Consider the following 13,448-nt stretch of genomic DNA (forward strand, 5'->3'; position numbering starts at 1 on the left):
AATTTCTTACTTTTTTTTGGTATAGTCTTTGCTTTTCCAGAATTAGTAAGAACAAAAGACAGACTTCAGATGTGTCTTTGGGCTATAGCTTGCATAAGAAATAATCTAGTCCTTCACCTAAACTTCTCCATAGGATTTGCAAGTTATAATGAAAACAAACAGGCTTTTTACTGCAGGTTGATGGGAAACAGTTGGTTGATGATCAAAACCCTGGGCATGGGCCTGAATCAGTCCTGAAACAACCATTATGTAACAGCAAGGAAGTATAAAATGGGCAGCTGTCTGTTCTTATTGACCAAACAGTATCTCAACTGGTTGTAAAATGGTTGGTGTTAAATGGCAGCTCTTGCAAGACTGAGAAACACTATAAACTCACATTTGAAAGAATGGCAGTAAAAATCTGTTTAAAATTAGCTATCCAGGGCTTCAATTGCTCTTGCAGGTTACTTCCAAAGGTGCTTGCCTCACCATTCCATGATTCCACATAACATCATTAATGCACAGACAGCAGGTGCCAAACACCACCCCCCTCGAATGCACTAACAGAGTTGCCTTAGGCAGTACGCACAGGGCCTCCTTCAGACTTCTGAGGAATAAACACCTCTTGTAAAATCTCCTTGCAATATTTACATGATTCTTTCATGTTGCTGTAAATGCTACTACTACAAAATAATGGGAGGAAGTGGGGGAAGAGGAAGCAATAAATATTTATTGTTAGTGTTGAGCAATAATTTCTAGATTATATTATCATGAGATGAGGTCTGCAAAATTTTAGTGGATAGAAATGCTCCAGGGAAAATGAGTTAATAGCATCAGTTGTAGATGTGAAGACAAAAGCAACCCATAAGATTGCTGCTGTAAATTAGATTGAGTAACAAATCCCCTCAAGTGCATTGCTGTTCATTAATAATAATGCCCATACAGCTGACAATTTCTACTCAAAGGATGAGCCTTTGCAATTTGGTCAGCAGAATTATGTTTAAAGTGATCTCCTGAAGAAAGAGTGCATGCCTCTTTCTCGTACACTGAAAGCTATCTGCCAACTCCCCTGCACTCCTGATCTCATGAGACCACACAAATGCACTCTTCTCCAGTTTCATCTCTGGATCAGACTAGGAACAAAAACATTAATTGCATTCTATAAACTGCATAAACAGCTATGACATGTCTTCTATGAATCACTATTTTGACTGAAAACTTGATGAAGCAAGCAGTTCCTCCCAGCTGCAAACAGCACTTGACAACTGCTGGTGTCTGCAATGAGGGTCTGCATTTGGGGTCTCTACTGCTGAGACCGCTCCCTGCAGAACAGCTCAGGCTGAGGGGACACAGCAGACTTGGTGTGTCATACTGCAGGGAGTGTTGCCTCCAAGGGTTCAGACTGGTGGTTTCTGTCCCTTACTTGCTGAAGGAGTGCCTCTGGAAATAACTTTTGGCAACCAGTTGCAGAATTTCAAAAGCAAGCCTTCAGAAATCACATAGTCTAACTTCAAAGAGCTTAACAGCAAAAATCCTCCCAAAATATACTTCACTTATAGCAAAAAGCCTCTTTAGATTCAGTTTCCAAAAACAACTGCATTAATGACCAGGTGCTTAGTGGATCAGTACAGTTTTTCCAGTATCTGGCTGTTATACATCGATGGTTTCTGTATATGTGGGGATTTTCTTCTAGGAAGGTACTTGGAAATAGATCACTAAGGTTTCAAAATAAAGCATTTCAAGAAGGTAATAAAACTCATATTTACTAATTACATTGACACATTCAAAGCAGTTTATCTTAAAAATAATTGTACATATTTAAATTGTTCTACAATAAATGCAATTGATAGAGTAAGCCTGAAACTGCATACATAACTAATGAGAATAAAACTGTTTATAACCTACCTTGGAACTGCGTAAATTTGATGGTTCCCATCCTCTCTCCATTCCTGAAAACAACTTGACCCTAAAAAAAAAATAAATAAATGACTTAAATATTTTATAAATCTTAAAAAAATATATAATTTAATTAGAACTGCAATCATTTTCTATTCACTAATAAAATTACCCATGCAAAGGTTAAACATTGAGAACAGCAAAATCAACCCAGGCTGAAGAAATGAATTGACAGCTTAAAGCTTTCCTCCACAAATTCCAAATAGCATTACAAAGTTGACCATTTTTATCACTCACTGTTCAAAGTCAGAAATAGAGCCAGTAACTGATGACTGCTTTTATCTAGGATACATAAGAATTATCAAAAATCATGCCAAAAAATGTTCTACATTTCACTCATTATATGGATCTCCAAAAGGCTCTATAATGTATTTACATCAATGATTATGGATACTAAAAGCATTCTGTACTATACCAAATTTCATGTCCAAGTACTCTTTATAAATGTAATGTGTGTAAGACATTACATGCTACCCTTCATTATGCTACGTATTGATACACTGCAAAATAATAGTGAATGGTCACACAATGCTGAAGCCTCCTCACATATCCCTAGCAAATTACTCTCATCCTTCACCCCATCTTTATGACAAAATGTCTTTTAAATTTTTGTCTGTACTTTGGCTATTTTGTGATGGAGTATGGAAAGAACAATTTTTCATTCATTTAAGAAATATTTTTAATATTTTGAACTTGCAGTGGAGTGCTGAGTATGGTCAGTGTAGACTAGTGTTTTAATCAACCCTCAGTTTGGATAATTATTATAATCTCCATTATTATTATTATTTAAGCAGACATGGATAAAAGTAACTGAATGATAAGCATCAGAGGTTACTATCTGTGCAATAAATAGTAGATATAACTACTTCTGATCACTACAATCATCTCCAGTTTAAAGAAGAATGCAGCAAAAAAGAAACCTGTTTGTTTTAACCCTTGGTATAAAATCTGGTCTTATACAAAGTGATTGTATCATCCTGCTGATATGAACTCAGCTGGAATTTTAATAGCAGAAATATTGTTCGGTCCCCAGCAAGGAACTACGCCTGGATGCATGGTGCTCTTGGATGTACAGAAGTTAGATCCCACGTTCTCTGCAAACCACAGAACACCGTTCCCCTTTGGTAAATACAAGAAGACATCCTTCAGGAAGTGTAATCTACCCTGTGCTAAGTGTTAAAAACCAAAAAAGCACAGTCTATGACAAAAGGAGAGCAAGACAAATGAACACTGGTGATACAGATTCTCTTAACAGCTACAGAAGGGCACAGGAACTGCTCATACTGAAGTCTGGCAAAAAATAAGGTTTATCCAGAGGCTATTAACACAGCTCAGGGAGGCAACATAAAATATTAGCAGGCCGTTTGTGTGTGCACTTCAGCAGTCTTCATCCAGACCTCCCTTAGTTTGGAGAAGTAATATTTAATATCCCTGGATTTGTTTGAACATAATCAAAATACAATCATCTACTTGATTTAAGTATGCAACAGTAGAAAATATTAAAGAAAAGTCTTGTAAAATGTGCTGTGTGAGTATCACTTATTGCAGACATCTGTGGTCAGCCCAGTCTTACACTCGCTAAATTTTTGGTTCTGTAGCCTTTAATAGAGGATTATATAGTAAAATTTTACTGTGTGGATAAATTATTGTTTGATTAACTTTCCTGCCTTTTACTCTACACTACTGATTGCTATTCCTAGATAGCATCCAGCAGGAATTAATGCTATAATCCTTGATGACTATTAACTAAGACTGCCATCTATTATTTACAATATGATATACTAGCTCGTGGATGTTTCTGGATTCTTAGTGCAGCTGGTTTGCTGTGTCATCCTCACTTCTTGTAATATCACCCACACTGTCATTATTAAGAAGGAGAGCCATATTCCATATGTATCTACTGACTGGAGAAAAATATGTAGATCCTCACTGACTTATTTTGAAACTATCAAGGAAGATAAGATCCGAATGTTTTGAATAAATTCAAAAATTTGTGTAGAATACAAATGAAGAAGAAATTATATTTATATAAAATTGAATGATGAAAAATAAAGATATAGATGATAATGATGACAGAGACATAGAACAATTCATAAGAAATTCTTAGCTATCTGCAATACTATTCAATCACCCTCACTAAAGTTTACTGAACGTTAAAATTTATGTTAAAAAGTCAAATGTGTTATTAAAAGGAATAAAACTTTCTAAATAAAAAATTATGTCCTGCATTGTCCTGTTTACTGTTCATAAACTCAAGACGTACATTGAACATACAAGTACAAAAACAAGACAAAACAAAAAAAAAAACATTGAAATTTAGTATTTATTTCACCTGCTATCCAACAAATAAACCCATTCTCAGAGACAGAATCAACAATAAACATATCAGTAAGAATCTTCTAAGAAATCCCTAGTGCAACCCATGACAATGACAGCACCTATTTATTACCCACGCATCAAAATTGCAACCACAGCCACACTTAGTGCTTGGTTCTTGGCTCCCGAGCAACACAGTGCTTCATAACAACATGTGACAAGAACTGACAGCATCTCAAGTAGCTTAAACCCCTCAAGACTTTAAAATTGCAGTGAGCTTAGAAAGAAAACTCTCCTAGGTTTTTAGTGGGGCTTTAGGTAGCCCCAGAAGACACTGAAATATTGTCTCTATTGCACTATTCAGTTCTGCAATGTGGCAGAAAGGAATACTCCTGATGAACACTGAAAAATTATACAAGCACCAATACTTTTATTTCACTTTTACAAATGTGAGCTTAAAACAGGAACGTATATAAAAGATGCATCCACTGAGTCATTAGTTTTAGTCATTATTTTCTTTTTTTGTTTGTTTGTTATTTTTTTAAATTAAAAAACAGTTACATTTAGGGTTAAAAAGGGTAAATAAATATCAGATAAAATGTTTTACTATTCTATTTGTTAAACTGATACCAATACCATAAATCAACCAGTCTTTCAGAAATCTGTTTTGTAGAAATGACAGCCTGATTTATGGCATGATAAGCTAGCTACAATCTGATGGCCTTCTATGGACGGCATCAAGTCTTTTCTTTGCCAAGAAGATAACATGCCATGAGAGTTAACTAGACAATTAGCTTCTTCATACTTGATGCCCACTGAAAATACCAACTGTTTGAATAGCAGCTTTTCCTAATGTAAACTTAAAGCTCTTCCTTTACCAAAGTAGATTGTAGTATTCCTTCTAACTTTTTATTTCATCACATGCTCCCTACATGTGCCAGCACAAACTGAAGCTTATGGTGTTACCCACCATAAAAACAAGATCTTGTGAAACCTGAGTGAGCAATCAGCCAAACTTTACCTTCCATCATGTTTTTGTGACATTGCGATGTGCATTGTTAGACGCTGATTAAAAAGGGATCCGCGGTTGCATGGATGAGGTGTTCTTTCTAAAAGAACTGATTTCTCCAGAACATGATTCTCAGGTTCAAACAATTGTTTTACTTCAAGAGATGCAAAATATGCTCTGTCCTTTACCACCATTTCAGTCAACAAGAAAGCAAATAACGCTCACTGAAATCAAACCACATACTTATTTTACAAAAAAAGACTGGAGTAAAATATTTCTTTTGAAGTAACTTCCTCCACCAACTCTAAATGTGATGCTTGAGTAAACACTAGTTGTAAAACAATTCCACCCAGCTATGAGCTATGGACAAGCATCTCTGCAACAGGAATTATCCCTGAAAAGCTGGTGGGAAGGGAATAGGAAGTGTATGGCTTGAAGTCTGATAAACAATAATGAGAACAGAGGGTAGAAAAGGAGCTGAACTAGGTCAGCGAAGCACAGAGTATTTAAAATACATTTCAATATTGCTAAAAGTTGTGCAAGTTTGTGTTAATTTTCTTTTTTTCCTTTGTTTTTTTTTTTTTTTTGCAACTTTGCAACATCATTGAATCCAGCTACTTTTTTCCTAATACCTGACTTTCTTTCTTTCTTTCTTTCTTTCTTTCTTTCTTTCTTTCTTTCTTTCTTTCTTTCTTTCTTTCTTTCTTTCTTTCTTTCTTTCTTTCTNTTTCTTTCTTTTCTTTCTTTTCTTTCTTTCTTTTCTTTCTTTTCTTTCTTTCTTTTCTTTTTTTTTTTTTTTTTCTAAAAAGCCACAGTGTTTTAATGTGCATTTCAAATGATGAAAAACAGAACCAGAACAGATATTTCATTGGCATTAGTTTCACAATTGCCACATACCAGAACACCATCCTTGTTCCTTCTGCATGCTGCCTTCTTCTCTGTGCTTCATTTTTAAAAGCCTAGCATTGATTTCTTTCCTACGTGTGCACACTTGGTTATACAACATAACTGCATTTCATTCATCTCATTACTAAAATGACAAATTTTTTTTTTTTTTAAATTCCTGGAGTTGATGACTTTTTCAGCCATCAGTCCTTTATTTGTGGTCAGAATAAGAGGTCCACAACAATCATTCTTTTATAATCATAAAATATTATTCAACATTAGCTTTGCTTTTAAACACGCTGGACTTTCCCTGTCATTGTAGCACTGGAATTCATTTGTCTACCCTCAAGAGGAGCTGTAAAGTGCATTTTCTTTTTTTCTTGGATAATATCAAGTAGTTATCTTTGCTATATTATGAACATATTAAGTTCCTTTCTAGCTAGGGAGCACTAGTATTTATTCAAATTTTCTTTATTTTATCACTGACAGTTTCATTATTCTGCTCTGGACATAGGCCCATGCTGATAATGAAATTCTTCCATTCCTCATGCATTGAAATCCACAGCCAATACATGTTTCATTCATATCTTTAACTTCCTTCATCACTTCACAAAACAAGAGTTCAGAACATTTGGAACTGCTCTCAGTCAGGGACAGGTCTACACAAAAACCATCCCTTCATTTACTGAAGATTTATCTTTGCAAAGCATCTCAATTATGGTAAGCAGAGAAGTAAATAAACAGAATTTATTTCATGATTTTCCATATCATACCTACAAAAGAAATTGCTTTAGCTCATGCTTTTTCTGTTGTGCCAAAACTTGGATCCTGTTTTAGTTTTTCTCCACTGGAGAGTAATCTTGGCCACTCTATTCTATATAGAGGTCATCTCCATGTATAGTAGTTGTTTATAAATGCCCATAGCCTACATAGTCACATCAGTTCCAAACTGAATGCCAATACTTTTTCCAGAAATTAAATAACTCAGTCACTTTGAGGATTTAGTTATATATGTGATATGTGCTACAGTATTTAAGTAAGTGCCCACAGAAATACCTCAATAGCAGTAGTATGACTAAGGCAGTTGAAGCTGTAATTCTTATATAAACATAGTACATTAGTGTGAAAGAACATATCAGCAGATCTGTTATTAAATTGTCCTTTTAAGCTTTGTGACATCTACTGAAATGAAAGCACTCTTCTGATCCTGTAGTGTCCTTAGTGGACTAAATTCACTAAGAGCCAAGGAGGGTGAAGCATTCCAGGGCATCAAATTTGAGAGCTTGCCAACATCCAAAGGTCAGGTACTGCCCTGCCATGCTGCTCCCAACTGTACAGTCCTATGCATTCCTAGTAGAAGTACAACATTCATCAGGCCCCTGAATGAGCTACTGTGACCAATTAAACAAGCAAGATGTATTTCATGATTTTACAGTTTGTGTTGAGAAGGGAAATGCTGTTTCTGGATGACTTTTGCAGTGCCCAGAACTAGAACCAGCACAAAGGAGCAGCTAGGAGCAAGAATCATGTCTCTTCATTGGTCCCAGATGTTTTCTGGTGATTTTGGCAATCCACTCAGCCCAGTATTCACATCATACACGCCAGCATAAATTTATGCATGCAGGACTCCTTATCCCTAGCCATGTCTTCCTGGCCATGCACTGAACAAGCTTGATCTTGGCTACGTGGTGAAGAGCTAAACACCGTAATTCATAACCTCGTTAATCTTCCATTTATGACTTTTAAGTCACAGTAGCCCATCAAGCTTTTAGCAGTGCATGTCTAATCTCACTTCTGAAATAAATATCCTCCAGATGAGGGCAGCCTGCACGCAACCCTTTTCATGTCACCTATTTAGCCAGAGACAAATGTTCCTTGAGCATGGGTGGAAGGAGGTTACAAGCCAGACAGCAACTACACTGACATCTTCTGCAGGGAAAAGGGGTAATTCTTACCTCTGGAACAGTGAGAGGTGAATAAAATTATAATGGTCCCTACCACTAACAGTACTCCAGAATCCATGATTTTATATCCTCAGTCTGCTGAAGGTAAAATTTTTCTGGAATATAATTAATAAAGCAGGTCCAGGGACTGCAGCTTTTCAAGCCCGAAGGCTATTTTCAGGAGAGATGTTTCTGTCAAAATTTTCATGATTAAACATTTAAATTTGAAATACTTTATGATCTACTGGGATTTTTTTTCTTTCCTATTTTCTCTCATATGACATTTTCTAAAAGATTTGGATAACTGAACATTGGCATCTGGAGAGCAGCAGTAGCAATGCAGCTTAAAGAGCAGGTGTGAAGCGCAGCTAAAAATCTGGTCTTAGCTAATGTTTTGTAAGTGAAGCATTACTATCTCTCATCTAAATGCATACTCGTGTTCTAGCTATGAAAGAGAAGGCATAAAATAGCAGGAAAAATGAGTGTGTTTACTTCTAAGCCTTAAGTATTTGTCTTTTCAACAGAAATTATGCTTGAAAAGGAAATATTTGCAAATAAGTAAGATTCCTGAACATGAATGCATGAGTTTTGGAGAAACATGATAGAAAGGAGGGAAGATAAATGAATGGAATCATTTAAATGTGCAAATGTTAAGAGACAAAGACAACAGCCAGAAATAAAAATACAATAATCATGATGGTGATAGAAAATAAGAATGGAGACAGTGTTCATAAAATTCAAAAACATTACAACTAAGAAGCACTCACTGAAGTTATTAGGATATTGGCTGAACACAGAAAAGTCAGTGGCACTGTTCATTTTGTTCCTTTACATGCACAGCAGGTGGTAAACTCCTAAAACTTGCAAGGAGTGAGGCATATATGAGAGAAAACAAATGTGGTCTAATCTAGCCTCTTCTGTGATCTTTTTGCAGACAAAGATAAATGAGAAATTAGCTTTATTCCAGAATTTGGGAGACATTCACAAGCATTTAAATAGATTACAAGAACTGACTCAACACGAGTAAAGTACAAGATTAACAGATATATGAGTTCTAATAGGAGGCCACCTGGAAATAAAGAACATTAGAGAGAGATGCACAGAAGTGTCACATTTTTCCCACCTCCTCAGAGCCAAAGTTGTTACGGGTGAAATGAGCCTACAATTTCCATTAAAATAAAATAAAATAGCCTTAGTACCTTGTATTTACCAACAATTTATTAACAACATCTGATATGACACTGGCCAGTTGTACTCCTGTAAAGGCCTACTGAATAAATAACAGATTATATAAAAAGTGAAATAATCATTAAAAATAATAATTAAGTTGACTAAAAAATGGGACCCTTGACAACCTGATCTAGTGGTTAGCAACTCTTCCCACACCAGAGTCACTGGAACTTGAAGACCTTCAAGGTCCCTTCCAACCCAAGCCTTTCTGTGATTATATGTAATATATACTCAGTGGGCCAAATTTTGTATCTGTGATGAAGCCAGAGAGTGACACAACGCAGTAAAACAGAAATAATTCCCTTAGTGTGAGCCATCTTAAATTACATGCACTATACTTTACATCTCCTAGTATCACTCCTAATCATGATAGAATGATTAAGTTGGAAGAAAGGACAAATTAAGACCAGCACCTTACGCCTCAAATTTAAGGCCTGAAACTTTATGTTTCCCCTATGGAAAAACCAATCATGTGTAAAAACTTTGCATGTGTCATGCATTCTGAATTTAGGATTATGTAAAAAGAACAAAACCCAAGAAGCACTGTAAGCTCTACTATGATTTCATCACGCTGCCACTTATCTCATTTCTAAATGAATGAGTTTCAGTTACTTTGGTCACTCCTACTTCTAGGATTTTATTTTATTTTTTTCTTATCCTAGTTCTTAAACCCTTTTCTTCAATTTTCTCATTGATTTCCTGAGGAAGGCTTCCATAAACAAAACATCTGTACCTTCTGAAAGAACGCTGTTAACCACATGGAAGGGTGCCACTATTTCTTTCTAGTACATTGCTACCTGACCTTTACCATATTTGTGGCAGTCATTCATCTCTATCTTCAGGGATGTGCAGGAATCAGACAGATGATAGAACTTATTTGGATGGTGTTTCTTTCCCCTCCGTAAGGAGGATCTTCTGTTATTAGCTATCCTTGGACAAAAGTCTGCTGCAGTCAGCACACTGACATATACTCCCAGACTAAGCTGTTCCACTAGATGAACATAAAGATGCACACATCAGCCATGCTTAAGTTTATAACACAACGGAAAGCACAGCAATGACAGCAGAGCAGCAAGGTCCTAAGCTGCAGCAAGTGAGGATTTGCTCAAATGCAACAGCCATAGACACAAAAATAAAGAAGCAGCTTACCTTCAAAAAGCCTCAGGTAGGCAGGGATCTCCAGAAAGATACCCTTGCCTCCCTTGCTAACCCTTAAGTGAGGTCTGGAAAGAGGTGGATTCTGGCTCCACCCCTTCTGGTCACTGGGCTGCTTTGCATACATACGAGCTCCCCTGGGTTGGCCTTGCCTTCCCACCAGGTGCTCAATCACTGGTTCAAGCCATGACTTAGCACTTCCACTACAAGTTACACACAATTTTATACAGCTGTGTTTAAGTGAGACACCACATTCATAGGTTATTGTTTTTTTTTCCAGCATAGCAAGCACAAGCAGTGAATATCTGAGCATTCTGTTTCACATACAGTGGCAAGTCTAAGGGAATACTGATCTTGCATAATCTGGTGGGGAGGGGAAAAAAGAGTACACTCACATAAAAATCACACAGGAAATCAAACAGTACTGCAATCGCTGGCCAGTGCACAGGAAGAAAGAATAAAGCAAGCACCTTTACGCTTTGTCACTCATATTGGAGTGTGCTTTAACACACTCATTTGTTTATGATTAGCATTTCGCAAAATGTGATCACAACTGTCCTATGTTTAAAAGCAGGACAACAAATAAATAAAAATTTTTCACAAGTTGTTATTGTTTGTTTGTTTGATTTTAATGCTTTGGAAACAAACTAGCCCTGAAGTTGTTAGTAACAAATGCTTTCATATCTGGTGGTATAACTGAGTGCTGACTATCGACATTTAGCCAGTTTCCAGATCTATGAAAGGGCTGTGAGGCACAAGCAAAATAATGCCTTCGCTCTTTACGCAATCTCTGTGAGATATGTGTAAAAACACTAATGTAAACAACCTGTCTTTTAGGGTGGCAACAGAAGAGGGAAAAGAATTACTCTGTAGCATTGCGACTAGGAATTCAAATCCCTTTCAGCAGGCATTAAATTTGAACTGCAGAGGTGATGTTTGGAACTGTTGTTTTTTTTTTTTTTTTTTTGAGGTTGATCCCTGATGATTTCAGTTTCTAGCTCTGTGTATATGTAGAAACATCATGACAGCATATTATATTCTGCCACCAATGTTTTGGTTGTTTTTTTCTTTTACTTCTGTTTTTGAAAGAATGAATCAGAGACAGCATAAAGACTTCTAAGGACACCATGCTAAAGAGCAGTGTTTTCTGTTCAACAGTGTAATTTCAGAAGATGTTCTGAAGTAATTTCTTTCATTTTCTTCAAACTCCATTAATCCCAGTGAAGAGAACAACAGCACAGGCTGTATCTCATTTGCTCTGACAATGACCCAACAGCGTGTAGGAGTCACTACCTACCCTCTGCGTACATTTTCCTGCCCAGCCTGTCACATCAGCTGAGCACAGTACATTGCTTTGTTTACTATGCTTTTTCTAATGAGAAGCTGACTTATATTATTAGCAAGGTCTTTTCATCCATAGCAGAGCTCACAGGCACCATTCATGTGCAAGTATCTTCTGGCCACTATCCTTCTAAGTGACCAACTTTCATTCAAAACAAACAAACAAACAAACAAAAGCCACCATACAGACCAGTCAGTTTTACAACACTGACTTTAGGTACAAATATCTGTAAGTCTTGGTTGATTCGTGTTACTGGTCAGAAAAAAGACTACGGTAGGAGACTCATTCCCAGTCTTCTATGGCCACTCTACATGGGAAATTCCTCTGTAGACAGAAACATGAGCAGACAGGGGAAGGACAGGACAAAAGGGAATTGTTTTTAACTAAAAGAGAGGAGATTCACTTTAGATGTTATGAAGAAATTTTGTTTACTCAGATAGTGGTGAGGTGCTAGAACAGAGCACTGACAACACTGGCTAAACAGAGAGATTTGAACAAGTTTTGCAGTGAGATGAAGGAAGTCTGACCAACATACTCTTATGTTGGTTATATTTTACATATATATGTTGGTTATATATATTTACATATATATATGAGTATGCATGTATATATATATATATATATATACACAAGCACAACACTTGATATTTTGTTGTCACCTCCTAAATAACACTATATAATTTGCAGATATAAGTATAAAGATATTTATTCAGTTATTAGTAAAATTATAGAATCATAAAATTGCCTGGGGGTTTAAAAGGACCATAATGATCATCTAGTTTCAGTTCCCCTGCTGTGTGCAGGGTTGTCAAAATGAGCCCACCTTCTGAATTTCTTCTAACTCTAGTCTAATGAATCACATGGAACAGCTAAAGGCTAGACATCTTTCTTTACCTTCAGTGTTCTCATAGCCAACATGGTAAATACAGTATATAATGTAGACTAAATTCAGATACAAGTTAACTGGTAAATCGCATAGGAAAATAGTATCTGAAAATAAACTCATATTCTCAGCATAACAGGCATAGTCTAGTGAATCCCCTTCTCAGCTCAGGCATAATTAAATGACTGCTGGAAACAAAGGGACATATGTGGATCTTTAAAGTACTGCTCCCAGTTTCAAGAGGAGCACAGGCAGTCAGCAAATTTGCACAGAAGTGAATTTACTACCCATCTCAGCCTTTGTAAGATGCTCTTTTCACATTCAAGACCTTGGAATTATAAAACTGAGTAAGGTGAGTTCTCTGCTTTCATTGTTCCCATCAAGAGAATGTATTTGAATCTGAATTTCTAGTCATTTTTTCCCCCAGTTTTTAGGTTCCAATTATTTTTGACCGCATATTTACTTTTAGATTTACATTACAACTGGGACTAAACAGTGCTTCCCCCTATGTTTCACAGTTGATATTTACATAGAGAAGTTGTAGTTCTCTCAGCATACGAGATACACACTGAGACATCCAAGGGAAAGTTAAAAATAGCTGAATTGTCTTTCCACCACAAAACAAAACAAACAACAACAAACAACTCAACCACAACAACCAAGAATCAACAACAAAATACAGATTTGTTTCTGCAAGTTTGTATCTTGTCACCTGCTCATTATGTGATGAAAGCTGACATTTGACAATTT

General features: G+C 36.3%; 1 protein-coding gene across 1 annotated transcript in view; it reads right to left on the reverse strand.

The window, feature by feature from the left end:
- Window positions 1–13,448, reverse strand: part of GABBR2 (gamma-aminobutyric acid type B receptor subunit 2) — a 449,900-nt gene that overhangs the window by 185,158 nt on the left and 251,294 nt on the right. Inside the window, exon 8 of the mRNA XM_015854241.2 lies at window positions 1,885–1,945. Coding sequence (XP_015709727.1) covers window positions 1,885–1,945 — 61 coding nt within the window. The remainder of the gene's footprint in view (window positions 1–1,884; window positions 1,946–13,448) is intronic.

The sequence above is a fragment of the Coturnix japonica genome, chromosome 2 (genome assembly GCF_001577835.2).
Source record: "Coturnix japonica isolate 7356 chromosome 2, Coturnix japonica 2.1, whole genome shotgun sequence".
In the NCBI taxonomy this organism is placed as follows: domain Eukaryota; kingdom Metazoa; phylum Chordata; class Aves; order Galliformes; family Phasianidae; genus Coturnix; species Coturnix japonica.